The sequence below is a fragment of the Gymnoscopelus microlampas genome, assembly GCF_963454915.1.
Source record: "Gymnoscopelus microlampas genome assembly, chromosome: 10".
Classification (NCBI taxonomy): Eukaryota; Metazoa; Chordata; class Actinopteri; order Myctophiformes; family Myctophidae; genus Gymnoscopelus; species Gymnoscopelus microlampas.
In genome coordinates, this window is record NC_139947.1 from 18,535,302 (window position 1) to 18,551,531 (window position 16,230).

A 16,230-nucleotide genomic window follows, 5' to 3' on the forward strand; every position below is an offset into this window, starting at 1 on the left:
AGAGTCAAATACAACAAAGTTAAAGGGTTATTTCACGTCCAAACATGTTTGGGGTCGTTTTAACGTCTACTCAGGCTTTTGTGAGCATCCCAGTTAGTTTTTAAGTTGCTTGATTCAGTATTTAGGTATTTGATATTCATTTTATCAGACACCTTCCTATACAAACCCATTGTAACTCCATTTTAACCATGATAGATTCATCATCGGAAACACCCGTCCTTAGAAGCTTCGTTCAAAATGTATGTCTCCTTCAGGAATAGCTGGAATGTTTTTATATTTACACTGTTTGAAATATTTAACTTTTAAAATGTGTATTTAGGCTATGACGTCCACATTCTTCCTGTTTGATGCTACGTCTGCCTAACCTGACCCTGCCAGAGGTGGCGGTATTGAGTAACCAGGTTCCTCAAGACAGCTACAATGTGTGGAGCAAGCTGTTTGGATCTGGTAGCGTCAGGTTAACGTCTGCCACAACAACACGGCAACTTGCGAGAGTTCAGAAATGGATGACATCATCCGTTTGGAACATCCTGTGTCAGACGACAGGAAATCGAGCCCACACTGTTTCTCTAGAAACAGTACCCGTTTAGTTTAGTACACTCGCGTTGCTTGCTAAAAATCTACAATCTCAAAATGCATTGTTGTGATACAACAAAGTATAAATCAGGCTTAAGGGTGTTAACTCCTCACAGAACTACTTTACATTTCCACAGTGGTTGTCACTTGAATAATGCTTGTATAATAAATACAATAAAAATGCACCTAATGAATATTACTGTACAGAATACAATATGGAATGCCACAAAATAATCATTTGCGCTATATTAATGATCCTTCTCCGCAGATCTACAACATCTACAAGCTCACAACACATCTCGATGCACATGTTTAAAGGGATATTTCACTTTCAAATAAAATAAATGAAAAAATATATATAAAAGATAAATTAAAAAGTAATGGAAAACTCACAGCCCCCTCACGCATTAGAAGGACATTCTAATGCGTGAGGGGAAAGTGAAATATCCCTTTAAAATAAAACACATGTTATTGTGGTTCAAAATAATTCCCACATCAATGTGGGTTTTATTTTGAAGTATACAACCCAAAGCATATTTTTTTGCATAGTGTAAGTTGAATTGATTGATTGATTGAAATTTGTATTAAGCAAACAAAATTAAAACATCACAATTACATTTATTATATTATATTCATACTTTGTCTAAAAGGTCTGTCCAAAAAAGTCCCTGCGGTCATGTTTCCATTGAGGTCCGTGGTATTCATTTCATAGACATATATAGTAGCAACCAATGAATGCTGTAAAGACCGCTTGAAACATGTGTCACCCTCTCACTTGTTTCAGTTTATTTAAAATCTACTGTGTTTATTTTATTCTGAAACAGACATTTAACTGTCAAACAAACTGAGCATGTTTTGCATGGATCACATTACAGTCAAAATATGGAGAATATGGAGAAGAAAATAAACAGCCTTTCGTCTTGAACTTGGATCTGTTTTATTATAGGTAACACTTTACTTGAGAGTACGAATGAATGCACTTAATTTTCTGCTTAACTAATGATAATTGTATGGATGAATTATTCATGAATTCCATGAACTAGGGTTTAAGTCACTATGACTTTGTAGAGTATTGCCATCTTAATAGGTGTATCACTAGTTAAGGAATGTTAATTCACAGTATACTTACTTCATATACATGACGGATATGCGACCAAATTATGGCCCACACATGGTTGGTTTATAGAGCTGCTCTTAAGTGGGTAGGAGTAGTGAGGAGGGTCTTCCCTGGTGGTGTGGTGGTTGTAAAACTTCTGTTAGGACAACAGTTTATTAAACAAAACAAAAAAACAACAACGCATGGGTACCCGAGGCTAGGACAACAGTGTCTCCCAAGTGGGACTGGCTCACTGAATAGGCCGGGTGCATGGTCCCAGCTGGACCTCTCCAGGTGTGTCATGGTTTTCATCACTACTTAATTATTACAGTAGTATTATGTACAATGGTCACTATTATTCTCTCTGCCAAAGTAAAGTCACATATGCATCATTAATTAATGATTGATGATTTATTAAAGTGCCATTTATGAATGATATTTGTTCCATTAAATGTGCTGTAAATGAAACAAAGGTTTATTGTTAAAAGGTTTAAACCCTATCTATTCCGATGAGTGATCATTGCTGAAGAGTGTTTTTTTCTTTTTATTTAATTAACAGGGATCTCCCCATATCCAGGTACTTCGTAAACAGCAAATACATTTTCAGGTGGGTTACAAATTGCATCCAATCAGCGAACCCCACAAAGATCATTAATCAGCTTCAATTATAGCTGTATAGCGTTCCAATCTTGTCTTTTTTGTTTAATTACTTCACACTTGTTTATCCTATATCCTGATTCTGAATGAGTTCTCTCTCCTGATTGTTTGACATTGGTATCCTGACCTGAACATGTATTTTATGTTTACTAAAGAGCTGAAGAGACAGGAAAGAGTTATTGAAAGAACACTCTATAGCAAGTTACAGTCAAATATATTTACTGTAACACTTATTTTAAGAAAACTATATCACTTACAGCACCTATAACAATAGTATTTCATTTTCTTTTGTGTGAATTCTTCATTAATTTGGTGGTAGTTTGGTTCCAAATGTAAATCCTTTATTTATTTTTGATTAATCGCGGGAATTCATGTGATTAATTTGTACAATTTTGTAATCGTTAGACAGCCCAAATGTTATGTTCAGTTGGCTAACACCATCTTTACATCAATAGTCAGGTGGCCGTAGCTTAGTGACTATAAGACTATCTGTTAATCAGAAGGTCACTGTTTTGACACCTGTCCAGTATGAGTCGAAGTGACCCTGAGCAAGACATTATAGCTCCCTCTGAGTGGGACTGTAATGGTCACACTCCATAGTGTCACGGACATGGCCTGGATGGATGATGGGTCTGTGGTTACAATTCACAAAAATTGCATATTAGTCATTGATGGATTTGAAAAAGTATTCAGGAATCTGGTTCCTTGGTCAAATGGTCTAAGTTTGGGACATTGGCATGGGTCATCATCACCATGGCAGCTCGTGAAGGACATTTTCATTAATATTTCATTTTAGCCACAGTCATGCAAAATAATCATTTTACCTAAAACACATTGGCCTAGCCCTAAATGTATACTAATGGACTCCTAATATCATGTCATAGCGTCTATTCTAATGTGCTGTACATTTTAAAACAATAGTATGTCTGCATTGACTACTGAGCCACTTAACCACCAAAAACAAAATCCTAATGATTTTGGATAATAATAATTGAGTGTCATCAGTACAGACGTGCTTCCATCGCAAAAGGGCCACTTAGCTGCAAAGGTGAGTGGGTGCGTATTACACCATGGCTATTATAGAGATTGCTGCTGTCAATTGAGGACAGAAGGAGATCAAGTTCTATACTAGCTAAACCGTTTGGTTTGGCAAGGTACGGTAGCTAGTTGTGGTTTCCATTAAGGCGATCAGGTATTCTCTGTTGGTGAGAAAGTCCATGCAACTGTAACAATGGAAACAAAGACACACACTACAAGCTACACTTGATTTGATTTGATGTATTATTAGACATAATAATTACATGTTAAATGCTTCTCACGGAAACGTCAAGGATAAACACTGGAACAAGGAAACTTGAGAGACAAAAAAGATATGTAGGCCTACATGATGAGTGATTAATGAAGGGCATGCCAGGATTTTACTTGAATGCAGTGTCACAATAGTTACGTGCGAAGGCACCTAACTTTGATCAGAGGTGAGATAACTTTTAGGTTGGAGAAGGAACCAGGCTGTGGATGGAGGGTTTCCATGGATTATGATTGTGGAGTATTATTAGTTGTTATTGTCAGTATTGGATACTTCGAAACACTTTATCTCAACTAACGCCAACCTGCTTTACTTGTCCAGTTCTGCCATGCTTTGCATTGGTAGCAAATAGCTCCTTCTGAACAGATGACTGATGTCTTCTGTTTTTGCTCTTTTCCTGCACTTTTTTTCACTGTTTTTTTTTTCACTGTGGTCCCTCGCATGCCATTGACTTAAATTATTTCAATGACCACACCACATACACTCCATGAATCTGTTGGCTTAAAAAAAAGGAAAAAAAAGTTTTTTCTCCAACAAAGGATTGAAAGCACATTTAGACATTTTCACAGAATTGAGGCAGCTATTAGCAATAATTTCTTCTAGCTGTCTTGTTGTCTTCAGGTACCGTGCAATACTGCAAATCTCTTGCAACATATTAATGAGCATGTTACTTTACGAGTCACAAAAGTTATGCAACACATTTTTTATATGTTTTTACATTATAATGAAGAAAAAATATTGGCTATATTTTTTCATGTGACAGATGTCTTGCCACGGACATGTTGATGACCCCTGGACACACACACACACACACACACACACACACACACACACACACACACACACACACACACACACACACACACACACACACACACACACACACAGTGAAAACAGTAGCTCTCGCCCTGCCAACAGTTACAGATAAGGTTGACTTGTTAAGTTGTTATTTCACCTTTGGGAAGAATAAAGTTTAATTTAATCTCATGTTGTGGGGTTTGTGGTTTTATATCATAACATTACATCATGATAAAATGTCTGAAAACATTTGTTCAGGTTTGAAAGTTGCAAGTTATTTGATGAGGTGATGATAGGAGCATTTCAAAGTTTGCAAGCGCTCTCTGCTGTGCCAACTACCCCCTGATTAAACAGTGATAACCACCCTTGAGTTTCCCTCGGGCGTTTAAAGCGTATACGTGTGTGATTACAGCTATTTTGTTTCAAATGAGTGCATAGCTAGTGTTAAATTGCAAAGTAAATCAGCACCACTGACTGGATAGACAACTGACCAGTGCAACAGTGGTGTGTGTGTGTGTGTGTGTGTGTGTGTGTGTGTGTGTGTGTGTGTGCGCGTGCGTGCGTGCGCGCGCGCGCGTGCGTGTGCGTGTGCGTGCACATGCATTCGTGCCTGAATTTCGAGGACAAGGAAGAAAAACTATCAATAGCAATCCCTATTTAACCTCAGATCCCTTCCTTCCTTCTTCCTTTCCGTCCTTCCTTTCTTTCTTTCTTTCTTTCTTTCTTTCTTTCTTTCTTTCTTTCTTTCTTTCTTTCTTTCTCTGTAAACCTTGTCTTTCAACTTTTCATTCCATTCCATGCAAAAGCACAAGTGCCGACACTGTAATTGAACTCTCAAAGGAGACTTTAGCGGTAACATGTGTTCAGAACATGGGGGAGGAGAATCCTTTAGAAGCCAGATATACAGAATATATTAGATATATATATAATGTGTGTGCATGTGCGTTTCTAATTGTGCACGTGTGCATGTCTGCGTCTGACTGTTCTTGTATTTGTGTGTGCATGCTTGTCTGCTTGCGTGCTTGTGTGTGTGTGTGTGTGTGTGTGTGCACGTTTGCATGTGCCACTGTGAATACTCTCTGTACTTTGGGTGGAGATATTCCTGCACAGGAGGAGGCACAAGTCTAACCAACAGAAACGTTGCAGTGCTTCACTTTACTTTCTCGATCAGACTTTCACCAGAGCTGTCATGATTTGTTTGCCGTGGCTCGGAAATAGGTTAGCTCTCTATACAATTCCTCCTACAACATAGCCTTGCTACAAATCAAATCATGCAAAGTGCAGAGAAATAGATACACAGAAAGGAAACAAAAGCTTGCGTGTGTTGTGCACTTGTGTTGTGCGTCGTCCAGTCTGAATGTAGGCTTAATGACAGTGTTGTTGTGTTCTGATGACAGTGACTAAGCAGTTTGTATACATGATACTCTCAGGTTTGTATAGTTACAGAAATAAACAAATGAATCAAACTCACTTGCACAAAAACAGTAAATCTTTCGGACCAGGATAGCTGAATTTCTTTGCTTGAATCGCCAGTGGAAGGAGTCTTTTGTTTAACCACTTTCAACCTCACATCCCTATTTTGGGAATGTTACAAGCTCACAACACATCAATATGTGACTTTTTTGATGTTTGGAATCCAGGGCAAAGACATTTTGATTGTACAACCTATGGTTCAAGAGTTATAGGCCAAAACATGGTGGATCTTTCTGTTTTAAATGTCTAGAATAGCTCAACAACAGAATCCTACAATTGTTTTTGTTTTTTGCTCAAAGAAAACATTTTCAGTAAAATGTGGGGTCATTCAGCCTTTGCCTACAATTGAGAGCTTTCATATTTGGTGGGAACAACTTTCCGCAATCAAATGTCAATGATATGGAAATTCAATCAAAAGGCCTTTTCCTGGAAGAAGGTGAAGCCCAAGGGGAAAGGACCAAGTGCTGTTGCATGGTGGGAGATCGTATCATCCTCTTTGGAGGAGTCAACACAACCCGATGACCTGTACATTGAGCCATACTCTGGAGACATTATGCAAGCTATAGCAGTTGGCAGTTGTTCAGTACAAGCTGGAGCAGTCTGGACTCCCACGCAAGGTGGGAACTGGCAGCCATAACAGCAACACAGGATCACAATGGAGACCCCCATGCAGGACTTTTTTGTGTTATCCTTTTAGTCTTAATGTCTTGCTGTACCACGTGCTGTTTACATTTATGACTAATTAAGTATTCAATCAATCAATCAAAACAACAACAAAAATATCATGCCCCCCAAAAAAAGTAAAAATAATCATTTAAAAATGATAATAATAATAATACAAAGTGAGACCACAAAAAAGATAGTGTCTAACATTACCATACATCACACATACTCCAAAATCACTGTCCTTCCCACACGCAAACTCTGAGATATGAAGTGGCCTACTACTACAGAGCCATCACATGTGACATGCCTAGTAGTAGCACTCACATAGCAAACGACACTGATCACCCCCTCAATCATCACTTCCCAATACTGCCATCTGGACGGAGATATAAGAATTTCAGGAAGGGGGGGTCGTGGAGAGGAGCACTGCTCAAGTATTTTGAGGCTGAGCTGGAAGGGACATGTATTTTACCTTGCAGATCAAATCTGGCAGCATCTGGGGCACTCTATTGGCTGAATTTAATTTTACAATATTATTTGACTACAGCAAACATTACATGTAATTAAAAGTAATGTTTGCTATGGGGTAAAATACATAGGGCACCTGAGAATCCTCAAATCAATGCCACTTGCAACTTAAATGTGTCATTGTCTTCACATCACATTTGTACATTGGATTTCTGTAATGTTTGCCAGTTTATGAAACATAATTAACCATAAGCCTGATGATGATAGATTCCTAGCAGGAGTTTTGTCCACATAGGTTTCTTTCACTCTGCTCTTGATCATAAACTGCCTCTCTGACATACGTTTGTGTGTTTATTGGAGATAATTGGTGTGGTGTGCTACTGTTTTTCTTCATGTGTTATGTTCGGGCTGAGAAAACAAATATGCCTCTGGGACAACCAAGTCTAATCTACAGCAGTGGTGGAAAGAATACTGCAATGTAGAAACACTCTACTCTGTTACAATTAAAAGTCCGGAATTAGATGCCAAAAGTATTGGCATCAAAATGTATTTAAAGTACCAAAAGTAGAAAGTAGCCTACTCATTATGCAGAATGTCCCAGTTTTTAAATAGTAGTAGTAAATCTTTATTTCGGTCCATTTAAAAAAAAAAAAAAAAAATACAAACATACATTAGAGTCCACTTATACAAGTAGCACCGAAAAGGTATAATGCCTACCCTTTTTGAAACATCTTTGGTTATAAGATAAAATAAAATGTAGTAACACATTGGTTTAACTAAACTAATTTCATCAGATAAATTGATAGAATAAAGCAAACATTGGTTTTAACAAAACTAGGACAAATCTAAGCAAGAGACAGCTTTTACATACACTGTTTAAAGAGTTACAAAAGTTCAAAATGTACAAGTTTCATAACAAAATAAATATCAGTTTCAAACATTGTTATAGTGAAACAAAGCATAATTCAGAAGGAATATAGCAGGCACCAAGACAGAAAAAAAGGGGGGGAAAGAGATTGATATCACCTAGTACAATTTGATTCTATGGTTCGCCATACTGTGTGGTTTCTTAATGGATAAGATGTGTACGAATCTTTTGAAAATAGCAGATCTACAGTACAAGCTCACGATGTGTCACATGAAGGTGCATTGTGAGCTTGTAGATAGGCTATTTTCAAAGGGAAGTGGTTAATGTATGTTTTGTAATAATAATGAAACTCTAAAAGTAACTAGTAGCTAAAGTTTTCAAATAATTGTAGTGGAGTGAAAGTTCAATATTTGCCTAAGATGTAGCGGAGTAGAAGAAAAAGTAGCCTACTGAAAACTGGAAATACTCAAGTAAAGTAAAAAAAAATACCTAAAAAAATGTACTTAAGTACAGTTTCCACCACTGATCTACATACAGTACATTACAGTATGGGGGGGTCACTAGTTGGCACCACAGCGCCATGGAAACGAGTCTGAAAACCCCTAAAATCCGCCCCTGGGCGTTACGTCAGTCACGTCACGGCCCCCTCCGTTCTGTCCATGTTGTCAGGGGGAAGCAGCAGCAGAAGCACCGTTGCCATGTCCGCTTACTATAAGCGACTTTGGGCTTGTTTTTTTTGTAAAGTTGCTTGTAAATATTGCTAGTTGCGGGTTGCGTTTTTGGGGGGCTTGTTTGTTGTTCAATCGCATCGCAACGCATTGTGAGCTTGTAGATCGGCTTTTTTTCAATTAGCAAGGGATGTTGCTTCTTTTGGGCTTGCTTTCATGGACCTGGTTGCTTATTTCTCTCGCAAACTCTGGCAACGCTGAGCAGAAGTTTTCAACCCTCTGACACAAAACTACAACAAGCCCCTCGGTGGAGAGACTGGAGACTCAGAGGAAGGAACGAAGAAGGGACACGTTGAACTTCGTTCCGCCGGGGGGGACGGATTGTACGCTGTTTTTCTGTTTTTAATCATCCCCCTGCAGAATCAAAAGTCCTCAGATCAACCAACAAAAGACTGGGGTCTTTCTTGAGAGAGGGGGGTCTCCGTCTCACTGCTTCAATCACGGGCTCGCTCCGATCCGCGGAGAAGAAGAAGGAGCGACTGGCTCGATTTCGAGACGGCCAAGATTCTGAAGAAATCGATCCATGTTCGATCAATATTCTCTTCATCCTCCGTCCCGCCCCGTGTTATTACTGTCATTTCCCCGGGGCTGAACGTGGCTGCAGAGCATCCGACGCCGGGGAGGTAAAGGAGGAGGAGGAGGAGGACCGCTGCATGAGCCTGCGGAGCGGAGGAGCCCCGGGTAGCGGGAGGGAGGAGGCAGGAGGCCGGCCGGGCAGATTGGATAGGGTCGGGTCGGTCCGGCGGCGGGCCGTTCAGGATGAGGATGATGATGATGCCCCGGGGAGGAGGACGCTTGTTCCTGGCCATGTGCCTCGGCTCGCTCTTCATCCTCGTCCTGTACTTCCAGAGCATCACCAGGACAGGTAAGACACGAGAGACACTTATCCGGCGTTGCCAGGTTTTGCGAGAGAAATGAGCAACGAGTTCTAGGGAAAAGAAGCCACATGAGCACTCTAACTAACTCTATACATTGGCTATTTGAAAATAGCCGACCTACAAGCGCTATTGTGTGAGCTTGTAGATCTGCTATATTCAAAGAAAAATCTTGGAGAAAAAGGTAGGATTATTTTCAAATCCACAAAATCTTGTATGGGGGTCTCTGGCAGACTGGCACAAAAGATCTTCAGACTGGTGTGTCTACAAATATATATTAATTTGGGGGTCTTTGACATGAAAATGTTTACGAACCACTGGTTTAAACAGCACTTGGAAACAAGCCCAAATAAGCAACTACACTTTAGAAACAAGCCCAAAAAACTGCAACCCGCACAACTACCAGTAACTTTACAGAAATTAACAAGCCAAAAGTTACTTATAATAAGCGGACATGGCAACACTGGTGAGAAAGACACTATCACAATCATTATTATAACTAACACACACACACACACACACACACACACACACACACACACACACACACACACACACACACACACACACACACACACACACACACACACACACACACACACACACACACACACACACACACACACACACACACACACACAATGAAGTGGCCCCGTATGAATAAGCTCACTGTGAACAGTGGAATGTTTTGAAAGCCCCCCCTCCGTTTTCAGCAGGAACCCCCCCATCGCATTCCTCTCCCTGCCTTTTCAGACCAAACTTTCTCCCGTCTTCTCTTCTCTATTCTGTCAAAGTGTTCAGTTCATTTACACTCTGTGAGTGTACAAATGTAACTAAATGGATTTAATGGACCTGTAAGACCCGTAACTAAGCGTCCATTTGGTTATGTGTACAGTATCCGAGTTAAATTGGTAAGAATTATCAGAGGATGTTACGGTACCAAAGCTCCTGCTAATGCGACGAAAAGAAACATACATCTTGTATGTATAGGGGCTGTATATTGTAATATTGTGAGATTACATATAAGTATAGTCTTTTCCTTCTTTTAAAGACTGTATTACAGTTAAGTGATGTAACCGAACTGTTCTAATATTTGCCTTTTTATGCTCTTAGTTGTTATGCATTATTACTTATGATTAGCAGCTAGTGAACATGTCATCTCTTACTGTAGACATATATTTTGTGAAAGCACCAACTGTCATCCCCACAATATCTTCACAATAATATTTGGTAAATATTGTGATATTTTATTTTGTACATGATATCGCCCAGCCCAGCCTGTGCGTAAGTTATAATAATGAGAAACCTATAATGACTTAGTATCTCAAAATAATGAGTAGTATCTAAAAAATAATGACGTAGTATCTAAAAAATAATGACGTAGCATTTCTCAGAACTGAGAAACTATGATACCTTTGAGATACAAAGTAATACTGAAAGTAGCAGATCTACAATCTCGCAATTGTGAGCTTGTAGATCAGTAATTGCAGCTAATTTTACACGACACCCTTTGTACGACAAAGTATAACACAGGGCATATCAGTAATCAGACTAGTGGATTCAATACTCTTTCCTCTCTTGAGTCTGTCTGTTGTGACTCACGACTCAGGTTGGTTTGATCCTCCCCAAGAGGGACTGTACTGGAGAAGAGGAGGGCTGAGAGAGAGTGTGTGTGTGTGTGTGTGTGTGTGTGTGTGTGTGTGTGTGTGTGTGTGTGTGTGTGTGTGTGTGTGTGTGTGTGTGTGTGTGTGTGTGTGTGTGTGTATGTGTGTGTGTGGAGATTTCTAATGGTCAGTTCTGAGTTAAGGGGCACAAATGCTGTACATCCATGCGTCTCTGTTACAATAACATTTTGAATGAATCGATTATGAAGTTAACCAAATAAATAAACAGATAAATATGATTCTCACCATTTCAGTGGTTTATATTATGATGTGTGTTAGTTATACTTGAGGAAGTGCAGTTAAATGACTGATATTCAAAACAAGTTAGCATCACTTATTACTACTGGTATTCAGACAGGTACAGTATGGTCATTTTCCTAAATGACCCCTGGCTCTAGTGATCAGTGTATTTCACACCACAGTTAAATGACGTTGAATGAATGGTTTGAATGTCGGTCGTCTATTAAATCGAACCATAAACAAATTATGAAACAGCTGAGCTCAGTCAGGACACACCCAAGACGCATCATGCAGGCTAACATTTAGAAGGGCACAATTAGAGGTGTGTGTGCTTGTGTGTGTGTGTGCGGGCGTGCATGCATGTGTGTGTGCGGAAGGACACAGACTACTGTATCTTCTCTGTCAGCTTGAAGGTCTGAGAAACGCCTGTTAAATCATATGTAATTCCTTACATTATAGTGCTCCACAGTTCCCGCCCACTTGTAGAATGGCGCTCTGTCGCCAGAAGAGAATTACCCATTAATTACCCCATAGACATTTCAGAAAATCCTCATATAAAGACTTTTAAGCCTCGCCTGGAATCAAACCAACCAGATGTGACCATAATTTGAATACAAGGTACAAGACACATGTACATAAAATGTACATATTTTAAGAGCGAAGGAACTACTCAAACCATTGTGCATAGTACCGTTCAAATGCTTCCAACCAAACAGTTGTTTAGCTTGCTTCTTCTTAAGCGTTAGTGTTCATATTGTTAATTGTGTTCTGTTATAACACAATTAACAATATGTTATCTGACTCGGATCTCCTGGTCTCGGACAAGGACGACTTGCAGGTTGAAAAAGCCCTTAGCTCTGAGCTTGGTAAAATCTGCACATGGCTCGGTCAGAGTGGGTGACAATGTTATCACAATTCACAAGGAAAGAAGAGAACAATCTTTCCAGTGAAAAAATGGCAACAAAAGTAATCAAGAAAGTCAACCAAGGAACACAGGATCTCCTCGTTTGTCAGTAGGAATGCACTGAGGACACTAGCTGGAGCACTCATCCAATGGCATCTTGACTATGCATGCTTTTTGTGTTATCCTTTTAGCATTATTGTATAACTGTACCTCTGTACTTTTTGCAAACTGTTGATAAAGTATTTAATCAATCAATCCAAACGGAGACGTTGCTGCTATAATGTAGGATTGTGGTATAGTATTTCTCCATGACATTGTGAATGAAAGATGTTTTTCTTACAACTAGATAGATTGCATGCATACAGACATGTGGCTTCTACAGGAGCATCTATCATTTTACAGCCACGTCGCTCGTGGCAAGTCTACATTGGATTGTTACAACATTATAGCTGTTAAGATTATCTATGCAGAAAATTCATGGAATTTCTACTTCCGGCGCCACACTGCTGACCTCTATACAAACACTTAATAAGCTCCTGGACACACCCAGATTGGATGTGAAACCACAGCACAGAACCAATTTGCTGTGCCATTTCAAATCAATGTCATAATAAGTTCAGCATGATCATAGATGGTAATGATCATGCAGGCCTCAACAGAGAGATGTCGTCAGAGTAATTACAGGGAATTCCTTCAATTATAGCAGGGATATTACACATGTTAATGCCCCACATTATTTCATGCCCTTTTAAATGACTGTAAGTCATTATATTTAATCAAGTCAGTGCCTGACTCTTAAGCTTGTACCAGCTTCACAGTAAAATCCTCAGTGTTAGCCTGGCATGGGCAGACTAATATCACTGCGTAGATATTAGTCTGGAATCTCTGTGTGGAACCTGCATTTCCAAGGGGCGAATTTAAAAAATCCCTCTGGTGATAAAGCCACCTCATATTTGCATACTGGGCCCTGATTGGTGCCCCACAACTTCAGGGGCAGCAGGGAAATCCAAGCATAAACCGAGCGGAGCCAGACGAAATCTGCCGAGGGCTATTTTCTTTTTTGCACTGGCAGATTCGTCTGGTTTCCAGGCTACCTCAGTGTAACTTTACCCATTTACAGTATAACTCGCAGAAAGTGTACAAATGTGGTGTTTTGGTTACATTTATTTTGTACACTCCCAGAGTTAAAGGAGCATACCTTCTGACATGTGTCCTCTTATTTCTGTGGGCAAACTTTCTGTGAAAATAGCCATTGCGAAGCGTTGGGAGCTTGTAGAACCGCTATTTTTGGAGACAATATTAGAGGGAAACAGGAGGGGTTCTAGTATAGAGCACTGGGGGACCCCAGACAACTATGTATATAGGGTTCAACTGCTTAAACACCTTGAAATCACACAAAACGTGCCACTTTATTCTGGTCCATTATGCCAAAGGCAAAACCCCACCTAGTCCCATGCATACCCAATACCATGCATATGGAACTCAATTTTGGATTATGGCCTAAATGACAACATCTGAGTGAGAACAGAATGGCATTTAGATGAAGCGTTGTAAGTTTCATGTGATTATTATTCTTCATTTTTTCAGTCTTCAATAACGATCATGAATAGGCCGATATGTCAATAATGTAAAAAGATATTTTGAAAAGTCAAAAATGCCGGTATGGTCCTTTAAATTAACATGTTTTTACAATGTAGGCGTATGTCTGCTTGTCCTGTCGAGGCTTGTCTTGTGTGCTTCACAGGCACACCGTTAACCATATACTGTAGGCCTCTTGAAAGACATGGTGCAGGACACATACACAGGCCATCAAATAAGCACAGGGTGTTCCCTAATAACTGTGTATCACAAACCGGGTCTGAAGACCACAAATCCAACGTTTGGTTCTGTTTTTTGTTTTTTTTCCTCTTCTATTTTCTTCGGTTCTTTTCTGATGTTGGGCTTTGGTCTGTGCACACACCCTGTCGTGTAATGTTGCTTAATTCTAGTCTCAGTCAACCCATGTGGCTATGTGAACATGCCTAATCACTGGAGGCCTTTTATCAGAGAAGCGGTACGCTGCCAAAGTATGACCATGCTCACAGTCACAGCCACTGCAAGGAAAGTCTGTCCTCATAGCTCTGCAACCTCCAATTGCCATGGCTGTCCCCTAAGAACACACACGTCCAGTCGTCCACTGAAAGCAGCTGTCAATGTGTGTGGCTTGAATTAGGTTTGACAACACCTTCAGCAAAGCCATCTCAGACCTGTGCATCTATAAACGGTGCTATGGAGGCGGTGGCATCAGTTCCACTGAAAATTCCTCTATCTCGCTGTGTCTGGGGTTTTAAAATTAGATGTCAAGGTGGAAAAGGTGTGTTCCCCACTCAGCAAAAAGCGAAGTAAGTAAGTAGGTCAGAGTGGCTTCAAGAAAGTCAAGAGTGTTTGTCACTCACTACAAGCACAACGTTGGTGTGGCGAGTCCTGTAAGACTGTGAATCAACAGCAATTCAATATACAACAAGATCTCATAATAAGAATAATACTGGAATCTAATGCAATAAGATAAAATAAAGGAATAGGAAAGCATGCAAGGACACATACACATATACACTGTATATAGATGTTGGTATTAGCTGAGTAACGAGGCCGTCTTTCCCCTTTACAAGACACTAGAACCCTGGGAGATTGCTGAGGTGGAGCGGCACAGATACCGTCAGCGCTCAGTAGGCTACTTAGTACTTACTTACGCCCATCTTATGCCACTTTTCCTTTTGTTGTATCAGCTCGTTACCCAGCTCTTCATCTGTTCCCACTGTACTCTGATTGAACCGGGCCCCCTATAGCACCATATGATGCTTTATTTATGAGTGCAATGGATTATAATATACACAAATGGAAAGACTGCAGATGAGGCGGATGCTAAAACGGTCCATTTGGTCACATCTGTACACTCTCAGAGTAAACACAGGTGGTGGTTTGGATTCATACTGTACATACAACATTGAATTCCTTAGCAATACTATGGGGCAATTGAGCAGACTAGCAGGTGACTCATGAAGATGTTTCTGCTGAAACAACTTTTACTATACTCTGCTACTCCTGCAATTATTGAACGGAAGAAGGCGAGCCCAGGATGTGCCAAAAGAGTATCTAGAAGCCGTTATTTGGAAGGGGAGTTTACACAATACTGTCACCTGTTGAACAGGCTATAAAAGGTTTATGGAAGCCATTAAAAATAGGCTGAAACTACTTTTGGAAATGGGCCAGTTTCTTCTGATGGAGTTGGAATAAAATGTAAACATGGCTACTATGCAGTAGGGATGGGCAATATTATCGATTTCGCGATATATCGCGATATCTTATTTCGCGATACTGTATCGATACTCCAGGCCGTCATATCGTGTTTTTTTTTGTTGCAGATACAGGCTTTATGAAAAAACATTCAAAGAACCTATCACTGATCTGCAGCTACTCAATATGTAGTGTGTATATATATACAATATGTAGTTGTGATATATGTATATATCTTATCACAATATATATTTCAATATTTATCGTATCGCAATATATCGTGATATCGCAATATATCGCATATCGCTATATATCGTGATATAATCGTATCGTGACCCAAGTATCGTGATACGTATCGTATCGTGATGTTCTTGCCAATACCCATCCCTACTATGCAGATATATGTTGGTTACTTGTTCACGTGTTTTTGGTTATTACGATGTTTTATTTTATATATTTATATATATTCAAACAAATTATAATCCGTTTTCTTTACCACAAATGTTATTTTGATAGCATTTGTTTGGACAGATGCTAGGTTTGATGTTTACCTGGTATCCTAGTTTCCTTGAGGCGCTGCATTTTTGCACTCTCCTTGAGTGATTTACCCTGATGTTTGTTGACTAGGGTTCATGCTT

At 39.7% G+C, this 16,230-nt stretch overlaps 1 protein-coding gene across 2 annotated transcripts in view; it reads left to right on the forward strand.

Annotated features, from left to right (window-relative positions):
• Positions 1-8,796: 8,796 nt before the first annotated feature.
• The window catches only part of LOC311054454 (carbohydrate sulfotransferase 11-like), a 36,554-nt gene continuing 29,120 nt past the window's right edge, over positions 8,797-16,230 (forward strand). The window contains exon 1 of one of the 2 annotated variants that reach the window (XM_084070434.1): positions 8,797-9,501. In XM_084070434.1, the coding sequence (XP_083926560.1) occupies positions 9,396-9,501 (106 nt within the window). In that variant the 5' untranslated portion in view covers positions 8,797-9,395. The remainder of the gene's footprint in view (positions 9,502-16,230) is intronic. The other variant, XM_084070433.1, reaches the window with a different exon arrangement.